This window comes from Macrotis lagotis, chromosome X (assembly GCF_037893015.1).
Source record: "Macrotis lagotis isolate mMagLag1 chromosome X, bilby.v1.9.chrom.fasta, whole genome shotgun sequence".
Taxonomy (NCBI): Eukaryota; Metazoa; Chordata; class Mammalia; order Peramelemorphia; family Peramelidae; genus Macrotis; species Macrotis lagotis.
Window position 1 is genome coordinate 493664305 of NC_133666.1, and position 14343 is coordinate 493678647.

Below are 14343 nucleotides of genomic sequence, written 5' to 3' on the forward strand. Positions count from 1 at the left end.
AAGAAAGAAAGAAAGAAAGAAAGAAAGAAAGAAAGAAAGAAAGAAAGAAAGAAAGAAAAGGAGGAGGAAGGAAGGAAGAAATAGAAATTCATTACAAATAAAGCACCTCCAAGTTATGAACTTCTTTGCTTCAGTTCCATACCGTTCTAAGTGGTTAGGCAGTCCACCTTATTCTGACCTATATACAGTAAAGTTTGTTTGTTTGTTTTTAATGGGATTTGGGCACAAATTTCTTGTTTTGGCATTATCTAGATTGGTAATTTAGCCAAGCCAATGCAATTCAATTTCCTTATCTTTAAAAAGGGGCTGATGCTCAAGACTTTTGAGGAAAGACATGTACAAACTTTAAAGTGTTATTGAAGCTGTTATTACAGGGGACCTGCCAATTACTAGATACAGCAAAATCTCTTGAATAGGTGTATCCTATCCAGGTTTACAATGAAGGCAGAAAGCAAGCTCAAAGAATTTGTACACACCTCCATTTGTCTCTCACACACAAACTACACCTTAAGTCTGTATCCAGTGCTCATATAAAGACAATTGTATTCACACGGACTTTCCAGTACATGCCCGTGTGGATGAGAGATATGTCTTCTGTAGATTCAGAAACAAAAGCCCTGTTTCAGAAGCGTGGCATCAATCCTATTTTCTACCCCTTGATGAGACAGAGTAATATGAGCCATAGGAACTCCTGGGAATGAACGAGTTGGAATTGAGTCCAAATTCAAAAATCAAAAGCTCTCATTCCCGGGGTCTCACGCTCAGTAGATCCCCACCTGGTGGCTATCCCTGTCTTCTAGCCATCCCATCCCGAAGCGCTCGCGCTCCCAGGAGAGGGTGGCAAGTAGTGGACAAATTGTATGGGCTCAGGGGGGAAGAGAGATGGGAGATGGGGACAGGACAGGATCAGGACAGGACATACCAGCCTAGCCAGGATCCTCCGGCTCTTTTCGTCTGTGCAGCGCTCAGAAAAGACGCTCCTGTGGACTTGGAGAAAAAGTGTGACCACTAGCAGCCAGCAAATGGTCCAGAACAGAACGAAGAGGAGGGTGCAGCGCCTACCGAGCTTCCACCTCAGCCTCCGGATGCCCACAGGGACCTTCATTATGCACCCTCGGGGCCTGCCCTCTTTTCCTGCACTCCCTCCCACTTTAGCGGGGCTGCAAGCACCGTGCCCCTGAGGCCAGAGATTCCGGGAGAGCCATTAAGAGCCGGGGATACTAGTCCGGGTGCAGCAGCTTCCCGGCTCCAGCCCGGGCTCAACTGGAGGGGGGAACGAGAATGGGGTGCATCTGCCAGAATGCAAGCCCCTGAGCTGCCTGATTGGCCTGGTCTGTAGGAAGTGACTGGGGGTACCCACGGTGCACTTGGAGACCCGGCTGCGGCAACAGCAGCAGAGGCAGCAGCAGCAGCAGTAGCAGCATCTCCCAAGGCTGAGACTGGATGCTGCTCTGCAAAGGAGCCTCCAGGGTATAGGAGAGTCCTGCTACCTTTGCCCTTCCCAGCCAACTCTCCCGCCCTTGTACAAGAATTGTTTCTCCCCCTTTCTTTCCCCCACTCTCCCCACTCTCCCTTCCTCACTCTCTCTTCTTCCATTTCTCCCTTCCTCTTTCCCTCCCTTTCCTTAGCCGTCTCTTTTTTCTTCCTTTTAACCTCTCCCACCCCTCTCCCCCTCCACCTTTTCTTTCCTCTTCTATTCCCTCTCTCTTTCCTTTCTCCTCCTAGTTTTTCCTTTCTTCCTCCCAATATACAGGATTTTCTTCAATCTCCCTCCCCACAAAAGACCGCAATCTCTTTTAGAATAGAAGCCACGTCGTTTCTTCTCTTGATTACAGCTTCCAGTATAAACCTCTTCTTCCATAGTTACTGGACAAGTTTTTCTTTTTCAGAATTTTCTGCGCACCCTCCGCCCTCCCTGAGCCCTGCCTTTTCACTAAGATCCCACTGGAGAATAGGAGAAAAGGAGAAAAGAAGTAGGAACGCCTGGGTCCTGAGCTCATCTGTCTACTTTAACCTTGCTTCATTTCTGGGAAGGCAGCTATCCTGGAGAAATGTGGCCCCAGGCTTTCCGAGCCTTTTAAGAGAAAGCGGAGTTCCTTGGAGATGGCATGCTTTACCCGCTTTAGGCAGGAATGAGAGGCTGCGTGGGGAGAAAGACCAGGACTGTTGGAAAAGAATATTGGAGTCATTCTCTCCCTAGCATCATGATAGGTTATTTTCGGGAGCTAAGAAGCTGTATGGGCTGTAATATTTATTGAACTTCGCCTACTGGGAGAGAGGTGGGGTAGTATTCATTGAAAATTATTATTTGAAATTATTTATTGAAAATTAAAATTATATTCACCTCTGTTTTTAAAAATTCGTGCTTTCCCTTTAAAATAGCTTACAGTTATAAGGCAGGCGCCCAAACTAAAGCACAGTACCCAACACTAGGAAAGACCCAGCTTCTCCTAAACCCTCCCACCCAAACGTGCCCCTCCCTCTCCCTAAACATCTCTTCCCCATAAAGTAATGTGATTGGGTTTAAAGGGGCAACCCGCCCTGGGTGGTGCTGGTGAATAATGGAAAGATGGAAAAGGTTACAGAAAAAGCCTGGAGCTAGGGAGTTGAAGAAAACAAATAGTTTCCTTCAAGAGGGGCCTCAAGGCTAAAATATGACTATTCATCACCTGACTGTCTATAACAGAACCGTACTTTTGGTCCATAAAGGTCTGCTAGCACCATCAGCTTCGGTAGAATCCTAAAATGAGCCAGTCAAGGCAAAGTCCCTTTAGGTATCCTAAGGAATTGAGAAAGTCCAGTCTTGAATAATTTCCTCTGTGTACCTATTATTATGCCTAAATAGCTTCACCCTGATCTCGAAGTCTCAAAAGCTATCCTGAAGAAGTACAAATATTGGAGTGTTCTACCTGTGAATCCAGGAAGGCTTAGAATATCTTCCTAAGCACCAGTTTCAACTAAGTTTCTAGAGACAATACACCAGAGGTTCGAATACTAAGCAATGAATTTGTCTCAATTCATGAAAGTTAGCTGTTTAGTACCATGAAAACCAGCTGCAGGAGAGCTTAATGTCTTTATTGACTTCAGAGAGTTATTACACTGAAATTAAGGATCTTTGTATAGACACTCCTCTAGGATAAGCAATAAGACACCTGTAAAATTTCAAACGATTGAGATGTCACTTTCACTGCCAAGGCACTCCTTACAGTTTAGTGCTTGTCTATATTTTCTTTGTCTACCAGAATCATTTGTGTAATTTTATTTCAGCTTTATGTCACAGTTGGAACACTCTTCAAAAATTTATTTATTGAATTAAGTAATTTTTAAACAAAGTGAAGGCCTTTAGGGAGATAGTATTAAATAAAAATAAAAGAACAGGCAATGTATCCATCACTAACTCTCCTGAGAATAGTGGAGCATAGTTACTTTATACAAATGAACAGTTGAAAACCCTGAATATCAGCCAGCTTGAGAATTTCATGCCTAGTGGCTAACTCTCTTCTCCTCACTCCCACACATTAATCTTGTGTGAATTTTTTTTCTAATGTGATTTAGTGAATAAGTTAAAATAGTCGACTAAAGAACTTTCATTATTCCCAATTTCATTGTTCCAAAATGTTTGCAATGCAGCCTGGGAGACCATGACAGTTAGTACACTGTTTCATGGAACACTAGTTTAAAAATTCCTGCACTCATTGATTTATTTGACTTCCCACAGAGCTTTCTAAACAAGAAAAATTGAAGCAGTAGAAGACTCAGATGGACTAGATAATGTCTTTAAAAATAAGAACTTTTGAGGAACAGATTTTGATACACTTACACAAATAACCAAATTTGACAGTTAACATTATTTCACATACTCATGGTAAATTATATTATTTTTAAAATCACAATTCTTCCAGTATTATTTTAGACTGTCAGAAAATTCTACAAGCAATATCATAAAGAAGAATCTCTAAATTCCAAGAATAAATTTAACACCTATTCTCTCTTTGAATTTTTTTAAAGGAAATACATATACTTGATTGGGGGCTTAAATAACCATGGAAAATGAATTTGGTCTTATCTTCAATTAATCTCTACTCCTTGCATATCAGTCAAACCAGTGCATGGTTTGGCATAATTCAGAGTGATTGGCAGCCTCTCATTGGACCTGGCAGAGAAAGCTGCTCCAGGTCAGGATTAAGTGTATTGGCAGAGATGCAGGAGGGAATTTGGCTCAGTGCCTGCCCCTGAGATGGAGTTAATACTATTAGCTCTCCATTCAGGAATAATTTCTTCAGAAATTAAAACTTGAGAACCACTTTCTCTTATTCTCTTACCTAAAATTAATGAAAATTGAAGACATATGATTAAGTAAGGCTGAGTACATTGATCTTTACATCCATAATGTCCAGTTTAATTCATAGAAATGATAAGACTTGCTTTGAAAGTGTGTCTCCTATCTTTTGGAGAAAATGTAAATTCAACTTTATTTTTCATAGAGCAGAAGAATTGCAAGTCACTATTACGTTCTAGTTTCCAATGACTTATTACATGCCATTGAGCTTACTTCTTCCAAATAGAGGTCAATCAAGCATACTGTTGTGGTTTTTTGTTTTTGTTTTTGTTTTTTTAACAAAATAACTGAACACCCACAAAGACACATGAGTATCAGTTTTTATATGGAAAGAATAGGAAACTTTCAGCACCCTCAGGAATTCAGCTTTAGAAACTACATTTAACTCAAAAATATATCTTTGTGATTTCTTGAGGCTAAGTTGAGCAATCCAGACACATCATAAGTTTTGGAATATGTTTAAACATATCCTTGGGGTTCTGAACTCATTAAGAAGCTGAATAGCTTGCTTGTGTGACATTACAGGGGGAAATATAATTCTGTGGTTTTTCTGACTGCTACAATATTTGAAAGGTATTCTTAGTCAAATGTTGCATCCAACTGTTCTTTACTTAGAATAATATTCTGACAAAGTACAATTTATCTTAAAAGTATTTAAGTAATAGTAATAGCTTATATTCATATGTTTCATACTTTTTGAACTGCTTTCAGAACCTAATGAAGTAGGATGGATAAGTATTAACTTTTCTTAAGAGATGAAGGAATGAGAATCAGTTTGGGGTAGTATAGCTAGAGCATTGATCTGGAAGTCTGGAAGACTCTGATACATACTGGCCACATGACCCTGGTCAAGTAACCTAACCTCTCAAGCAACTCTTCAAGAACTATTAGTGAAAAGAGTGTGTGGGTGGCAAAAGGAGTTCCTTATAATTTTAACATTGTTTTGGGGTTCTAGTACTAACTCTGTGGAGTTGTGTTCTTCTTCCTACTATTTTAATTCCTGAATCTATTGGTTTTCATTAAAAACCCTACTTCTCATTAAAACCAGCCAATGGATTAAATTTTCATTTACTCAAATGGCATAGCAAGAACAGTAGTTCTAAAACATTCCCTCGATGTGAGGGGTACATGACTGCTTAACCTGCAAAAAATGAAACCGAGGCAGAGTTCTCAACCAATGGCATTTTATTAAAGGGTCCATGGTCCCCTCTAATGAAATGGACCTCAGATTTTCTTTACAATCTGAAATGTCCCCATCCTCCAGAGGCATCTGTTTTATCCTGCTTGATACACAGACAATACAGATAAAATAAACTAAAAAAAAAAATAGAATCTCATTGGTTGATAGACCTTGCCCTTGATCCTACAAGAGGGTCTATACAAAATACAAAATCCCATGGACTAATTAGCAGACCTTAACAAACCTATTTTGACCTTTCAGGAAGTCCTGCAAAGTTGATGAGCATACCCATGGACTGGGTCAATAAATATATCAAAATACCTACATGGATCAATGGGTAAGTAGAAAGGTCAGCAAGTAGGGTCATTCATTGGCCAAGTGCTCATGATCATTTCCCCATGTTACATAATAGAGAGATGAAAAGAATGGAGAGGCAATAATCACTACCCCTATAGAATCATTAATTAATCATTAATTAATAAAGATTAGAATTGTGAATGAGTCCTCCAAAATGATGAGAGATCCTCACTGAGTTTTGGTCTGTTGAAAATAAATATGTATTAACACTCTCAGATTTTATAGGGTCAAACATTACTAGAGCTTTGGTGTTGAGAAAGAGCAAAAAAGAATTAGTTAATATCTATATTTATTGATATTTCTCTACATAGTGGACTACTCAGACATGCATGGGGAAGTGGTCAAACTAGAGAGCCAGACTCTCCAATAGAGGGATGTACAATGGGGCTTATGTATTTTAACTATCAGAACACAGGGTCTGAAACATCACCAATGGCTTGTCCAATTCAAAAAAGAAATAGTCCCTCAATTCAAGACAGGCAGAGCAATTCAGGATTGGGGGGTGTAGGGGGACTCAGAACATCAGATATTCCAGTAAAAAGAATATCTTAATGTATGGATGGAACACTATTGTTCTATTAGAAACCAGGAGGGATGAGAATTCTGGGAAGCCTGGAAGGATTTGCATGAACTGATGCTGAGCAAGATGAGCTGAACCAGAAAAACATTGTACACCCTAATAGCAACATGGGGTGATGATCAACCTTGATGGACTTGCTCATTCCATCAATGCAACAGTCAAGCACAATTTTGAGGTATCTGTGATGGAGAATACCATCTGTATCCTGAGAAAGAATTGTGGAGTTTGAACAAAGACCAAAGACTATTACCTTCAATTTTCAAAAAATAAAAGGTATTGTATTATGTAATTTTGCTATCTTTTAAACTTTATTTTTTTTCTTAAGGATATAATTTCCCTCTCATCACATTCAACTTAGATCAATGTATACCATGGAAGCAATGTAAAGACTAACAGACTGCCTTCTGTGGGGGGTGAAGGGAGGGAAGCAAGATTAAGAGAAAAATTGTAAAATTCAAAATAAATCACCTTTCTTTAAAAAAAATGGCTTAACAGTTATTCTAAAACCTTCAAAGAAATGGAGATAGCTATAGGGTCTCTTGATGAGATTAAGAAAGCAAGCTTTTATTCTGTTTGTAGTTGAGGGAGCTAACTCCTTTACAATTGCTAAATTGATCTGATTAAAATGTTTTCTTTTATATCTTTGTGAAAGTTGACTTTCATCCACAAAATCTGCTCTTAAAGGTTTCACAATTTTTATGTTAATTTAACACCCTATTAATATCTTGTTATTCTATACTTAGAAATCAAATTTCTGGTCTTCCTCCCCTAACTCTAGAGATGAAATCCTAGAAACCTTTCCTCCAACCAAAGCAGTCAGGGTAAGTGACTTGACCAAAGTCATCCAGTTAGAGTCAAGTGTCTGAGACTGGATTTGATAGGTCCTCCCAATTACAGGGCCAATGCTCTAGACACTAAGCTGATCCCAAAATCCTTGAATTCTTGACTGGGATACTTTGAGACTTTCAGAAAGAATTAGAATCCTTTGCAGAGAATTAGAAGGAATTTTCCTTCATTTTGCTCCCCTAGACTAATTCTGCTCTAAAGGCCTGCCATCTTCCAAGCAAAAGAATCACTACTCCAGGAACCAAGCCCTTAAGCTCTTCAAATCCCTCTATCAAGGAAATTCAGGGAAGCCTAGAAAGATTTGCATGAACTGATGCTGAGCAAGATGAGCAGAACCAGAAGAACATTGTATACCCTAACAGCAACATGGGGGTCATGATCAACCTTGATGAACTTGCTCATTCCATCAAGCAACAACCAGGGCCAATTTTGGAGTATCTGCAATGGAGAATAGCATCTGTATCCAGAGAAAGAACTGCGGAGTTTGAACAAAGACCAAAGACTATTACCCTCAATTTAGAAAAAAAAATGTTACCTTATTATGTAATTTTGCTATCTCTTATACTTTATTTTTTTTTCTTAAGGATATGATTTCTCTCTCAACACATTCAAATGAGATCAATGTATACCATGTATACAATGTATACAATGTAAAGACTAACAGACTGCCTTCTGTGGGAGGGGGAAGCAAGAATGGGAGGAAAAATTGTAAAACTCAAAATAAATAAAATCTTTCTAAAAAATCCCTCTATCAACTCAAAATTCTGACAATAAGAAGCAATAACCTTTGATTCTTCAGTTTCTCAGATTGTGGGCAAACATGCATCTTCTATAACTTCTATTGACAGATTCCATTGTCAGAGATGGGAGGAGAGATAAAAGATTCTTTTTTTAAAAAAACTATACATCTTTATTAGAACAGTCAGATCTTCTCTTCCATTGCATATTTGAATTGGACAAAGGTAGCAAGAAGAAGCCAAAATATCATAGGAAAATGGAAATGTAGGGAGGAAGAGAGAAATTTATTAGGATCACCTACCAAGTGAACTAGATAAGTAGGTCTGCATAAAGTTGATAATTGAATCAATGGGAACTGATGAGATTACAAGTGAAATAATATAAAGGGGGAAAAGAAGACCCAGGATAGACTTGGGGGATACCCACAGTTTTAACCTGGAAAGAGATCTAACAAAGGAGACTGAAAGAAAGAGGTGTCAGGCAGGTAAGAGAGGATAGTGTCATGAAAACTTAGAGTAAAGAAAGTAGCAAAGAGAAGACATGATTAATAGTGTCAAGAATTGTAGAGGTCAAATTTAGAAGTGGGGAGAGATTCATTATCTTTCTGTCTTGGACATTTTGAGTTTGAGATGTCTCTTGGACATACAATTTGAAAGGTACAATATGAGTGGCTGATCATGTGAAACTGAAGCTCAGAGGAGAGGCTGGGAGTCATCTGCCAGGAAATGATAATGAAACCCATGGAAGCTGATGAGATCATCAAGTGTAAGAATATATACAGAGAGAGTAGAAAATTGGGCCCAAGATAGAGTAGTGGGGAACATCCACTTTTAGGGATGTGTGATATGGATGATATTCCTAGGAGACTAGGAATCATGACAGACTGTAGGCCATTGTCAGTCCCTGATTAAAAAGAATCAATTTCTCAATCAATTTTTATAGGGGATTAAAGGGAATTAAAGGGCATCCGCTATTGAATGAAGCAACTCCTTGTACATAAAGAGCTTCTAATTTTTGACTGAGAAAACTCAGCCTTCCTCCCCACCTCCACTTTTCTTCCCCTGCCCAACCTGGGCTATATAAAAAACAAGCCAGGTTCATTATCTCTGACAGTCAAGGAGGGAGGATCAGTCTTCCGAGATTACTGTTCTTTGAGGATAGGCCGACTTCTACTCAGCAAACATAAGAAAGACTTGTGGGTTTCCCAGACCTGCAATCTTCTAGGACAGTTAAAGCCAAAGATTCCAGTTACATTTATGGCAATTTATAGCATGGTGAATGAGTGACTGAGGGTCTTTGATAAGGACTATGCTGCAGAGTGCTGTAAGTGTCATCCAGGAGCTGTCCAAAGAGAAGGCAAACAAACCCCCACCTGATCTGCAGCCTTCATCTCCTCTCAACCCAGAGCAAAAACCTGATTCAGTTAACAATTGGCCAGTCTTAAGAGACTTCCAGGTACTCATCAAGAAAGGCCTGCCAGATGGTACTGGAATGGGTAGGTGATGCTCACTTGAAACTGAGTGAGCTGGCACAAACCTGTGAGTAGGTGCTGGAGACCAAGGCAGGGTAAGAGACCCTTCCTTTCTCCTCTTCCATACTTATATTGTCTTGGACAAAGCAAGGGAATAAATTGTGTTCTTCTAAATAAGGAGAAGAGAAGGAGCTAGTGACCCTCAGCCTTCCCCATTAAGAAAATCCATGGGAAAGTCAAGAGATGATTAACAGTGTCAAGAATTGTAAAAAAGGTCAAATTTAGAAGAGGGGAGAGATTCATTATCATTCTGTCTTGGACGTGTTGAATTTGAGATGTCTCTTGGACATACAATTTGAAAGGTACAATATGAGTGGTTGATCATGTGAAACTGAAGCTCAGAGGAAAGGCTGGGAGTCATCTGCAAAGTAATGATAATGAAACCCATGATCTACTCCACCCGACTCTCCACAGATTACCCTCTAACCAGGAGGGTTCTCTTTAACCTCTAGACTTGCATTTACAACTGATTGTTGGTCATCTCAACCAGCCTTAACTCAATATATCCAGAACTGAACTCATTATCTTTCCCCCCAAGCCCTCCCTTCTTTCTAGCTTTCCTGTTACTGTCAAGGGCACCACTATCTTCCCAGCAGCTCAAAACCCATGTCATCCTCTATTACTGTCTCTCACCCCATAACCCATCTGTTTTCAAGCCTGTAGATTTTACTTTTGTAAAATCTCTCATATAGGCTTCCTTTTCTCCTCTGACACTGCCACCACTTAAGTGCAGGCCCTCATCATCTCCTTCCTGGATTACTGGGATAGCCTGTTTGTGAATCAGCCTGCTTCAAGTCTCTCAGCACTATGATCCATCCTCCCTTCAATCAAAAGTCCAGGTCTGACCATGTCAGCCTTTTTCAAAAATTCCAATGACCTCCATTACCTCCAAGATCAGATTTGAAATCTGCTACTTGCCATTCAAAGTCCTTCATAATGCTTTCTACCTTTTCAGTTTTCTTCCACCTTACTCCCCACCATGTACTTTGTGATCCAGTGCCTCCTTGCTGTAGTCCACACAAGACATTTCATTTCTCATTTTCTAGACTGCCCCCCATATCTATCACTCTTTCTCTTATCATTTCCATCTCCTGTCTACCTTCTAGTAACAACTATAACTGTACTCAGACAAGAAGCCTTTCCTCATCTCCTTTAATGCTGGTACCTTCCCTTTCAGATAATCTTCAATTTGCTTTTCATGTAGCATATTTGTGCATAGTTATTTTCATGTTGTCTTTTCTATTAGACTATGAATTCCTTAAGAGCAGGGACTATTTTTGCCTTTCTGACACACATAGGCACTACATAAATGTATGTTGACTAACAACTTTCTTTATGTCTTTCCAAGGCACCACCATTCTTCCAGTTTTCCAGGTTTGGAACTTCAGCACTGTTCTCAGTTTCCCATTCCCTCTCACCCCCCACCCCACCCCATCCTCTCCTGTAGGCAATCAGGTAGGGGAAATGTGCTGATTCTATATGACATCTCTTACATGTGACTTCTCACTACTCAGGCAGCTACCACCTTTGTTCAAGGCCTCATAAACCTGCATAGTCATGCCAATGTACACAAACAGAATAAGAAAACAAGTGTCCAAATTGGACAGGAGTGACAGAAATATAGCAACAAAGAATACAAGTATCGGATTTTCAAGGGAAAAAAAGAAGCAAAGATGAAAATAAGTGAACATATGCCAAATATTATACCAAGTATGTGTTATATTGATATTATATTAACCTAATATTATTATATCAATATGTTATATTAATCATACTTTTACTATCACCAATTATATGAATAATTAATTAGTGTTAAATTGGTATAATATTATGCTATTTTAATATTATTTCATCTGATACTGACAACAACTCTGTAAGGTAGATACTGTTATTATCACCTTTTTACAATTGAGGAAACTGAGGCAAACAGAGGTTAAAGTGATTTGTTCAAGCTTACACAGTTAGTAAGTGTCTGAAGCCAAATATGAAATCAGGTCTTCACAACTCTAAGCCTAGTACTCTATCAAGCATGTCACCTAAGTAACACTTGGCAGGTGGAAAAGTTTCTCTCCATACCTGAACAATCCACTGTACTCCACTGTTCCACTAGCTATATGACTATTTCAGAGTCTTAAAGAATCACTTTAGGAAGTAATTGGAGAGGGGGAACAGAGGTTGGTATCTGAAATAGTACTGTGGGACAAGTTGGTGGCACCTAGAGCTGGCCCCAACTCCCAAGTCCTCCCTTCAACATGAAAATTGATACTACTCACCATCTACGTGAGTAAAACACACTGGGCAAAGACTGCTCTCTCCTCCTGGGAATGCGAGATGGGAGACATGAGTCTAGACATTTGTCTTGTGACTTTTCTTAATTTCTAGGTTCAAGATATAACTATAGAATACATAAGGATATCGTCTAGATTTTAGTTATACCTAAAGCCTGCATATGGACTGCTCTTGATCTGGAAGGAGTTACACACATCCATGGGCAGCATAGGCAGCTAAGTGGCTCAGTGGATAAAGTGTCTGGAATCATGAAGACTCATCTTCCTGAGTTGAAATCTGGCCTCAGACATTTATTAGCTGTGTGACCTTGTTGGTCCCAGTTCCCTCAAATGTCAAATGGAGAAGGTGGTGCAGTGGATAGAGCACTGGCCCTGGAGTCAGGAGGACCTGAGTTCAAATTCTACCTCAAGCACTTAACAATTATCTAGCTGTGTGACCTTGGGCAAGCCACTTAACCCCATTGCCTTGCAAAAAAACTAAAAAAAAAAATTCTAATGGGTCACAAAGAGTTAGACACATCTGAACAAGGCATGCCTACACAGTAATCTTTTTTTCTTCTTTCTTTATTTTTTTCCAGTTACATAGTTTTCAGAATTCATCCTTTTGCAAGCTTTTGAATTCCACATTTTTCTACTACCCTCTCTTCCTTCTCCAGTCCTCATGACAGAGAACAATTTGATATAGATTGTACATGTACAATTTAGTTTAACATATTTCCATATTAGGCATTAGAACTAAAAGGGGGAAAGAGAGAGAGAGAGAGAAACATAAAAGAAATTTTAAAAAGTGAGCATAGTATATTTTACTCTTCATTTAGACATTCAGACTCCATAGTTTTTTCTCTGGGTGTGGATGACATTTTCCATAACAAGTCTCTTGGGATTATCTTTGTTCACTAAACTGTTGAGAGGAGCTGCATCCATCATAATTGATCATCTCACAATGTTGCTTTCAATGCATACAACATTCTTCTGATTCTACTCACTTCACTCAGCAATAGTTTGTACAAGTCAATCCAGGCTTTTCCAAAGTCCATCTGCTCATTACTTCTTACAGAAACACAAGCTGTAAAAATTGGTTCCCAACTTTCTTCCCTCTTTCTAATCTTCAATACATTGGTTTTATTTGTGCAAAAACTTTTTCTTGCCCTTTAACCTATCTTCCCTCATTTGTACTTTTCTTTCTCCTTTCTCCTTGTCCCTCCTCATCAATGTTTTGCTTTTAACTCCTGTGTGCCTCACACTGTCCTTTTCCCTGTTCCTTCCTACTTCCCTGTAGGGTAGGATAAATTTCTAAACCCATTTGGGAATGTATATCATTTCATTTTGAACTGAATTCATTGAGAGCAAGATTTACTCAGTGTTTATATTCTTCCTACTTTCCCTCTACCATAATAGGTCCATTGTGTCTCTTCATGTGGAGCTAATTATTCTTTAATATCTTTACTTTCTTCTCCCAACATAATATTTTTTGATGTCTCAATGTTTTATACCTATCTGGAACCCATAACCTCTGTCAAAGAATACTCTTTTCAACTGTGCTGAGAGAAGTATAATTCTCAAGAGCCATAAACATCATCACATCATAATCAATTTATACCCACAGTCTCTGACTGAGTACCCTCCCATGAGCTGTCCTAATAGAAATACCCACACCTTCTGTCTGAAAGGAATTATGTTCCTTTCAACTATCCTAAGAGAAATAAAATTGTCAAGAGTTACAGTATTGTCTTCCGACTAACATTTTTTCCTTTAGTTTTGACTAATTTTTTCTTTCCATTTACCTTTTAAAGCATCTTTTAAAGCACCTTTTAAAGATCAGATTTTCTGTTCAGTTCTAGTTTTTTTATCAGGTAAATTTGAAAGTCCTCTATTTTGTTGAAAGTTCATCTTCTCCCCTGAAAGTATATGCTGAATTTTGAAAAGTAGTTGATTCTTCGTTGTAATCCAAGCTCTTTTGCTTTCTGGAAGATCATATTCCTTCAATCTTTTAACATTAAAGCTGATAAATGCTATGAAAGCTTGACTGCAGCTCCCTGGGATTTAAATTGCTTCTTTTTGGCAATTGGCAGCATTTTCTCCTTTAACTAAGAATTCTGAAATTTGGCTACATTATTCCTTGGAGCTTTGATTTTGAGGTCTCTTTATGGGGGGTGATCAATGGATTCTTTCAAGTACTATTTTTGTTTTCTTGTTCTAGGATATTAGGGCAGTTTTCCATGATAATTTCCTGCATAATATTGTCCAGGCTCCTTTTCTGAACATGGCTTTCAGGTAGACCAATAGATCTCTCTTGGATCTATTTTCCAAGTACTTTACATTTTCTTTTATTTTTTTCAGTCCTTTGCTTTTTGTTCAATAGAATCTTATTATCTCATAGAGTCTTTAGTTACCATTTTTGTCTAATTCTAATTTTTAAGTTAACTTTTATGTTTTCTTTTTCAATTGGTTAGTTTTACTTTTTCTTGAGTTACATTCCTTTCC

General features: G+C 38.7%; 1 protein-coding gene across 3 annotated transcripts in view; it reads right to left on the reverse strand.

Annotated features, from left to right (window-relative positions):
- The window catches only part of DIPK1C (divergent protein kinase domain 1C), a 132655-nt gene that overhangs the window by 31783 nt on the left and 86529 nt on the right, over window positions 1-14343 (reverse strand). Inside the window, exon 1 of one of the 3 annotated variants that reach the window (XM_074201291.1) lies at window positions 923-1270. The exons of the other annotated variants lie outside the window; for them this stretch is intronic. Within the exon in view, the coding sequence (XP_074057392.1) occupies window positions 923-1105 (183 nt within the window). The 5' untranslated portion in view covers window positions 1106-1270. Of the gene's footprint in view, window positions 1-922; window positions 1271-14343 lie in introns of those variants that run through there. 3 annotated transcript variants of the gene reach the window in all.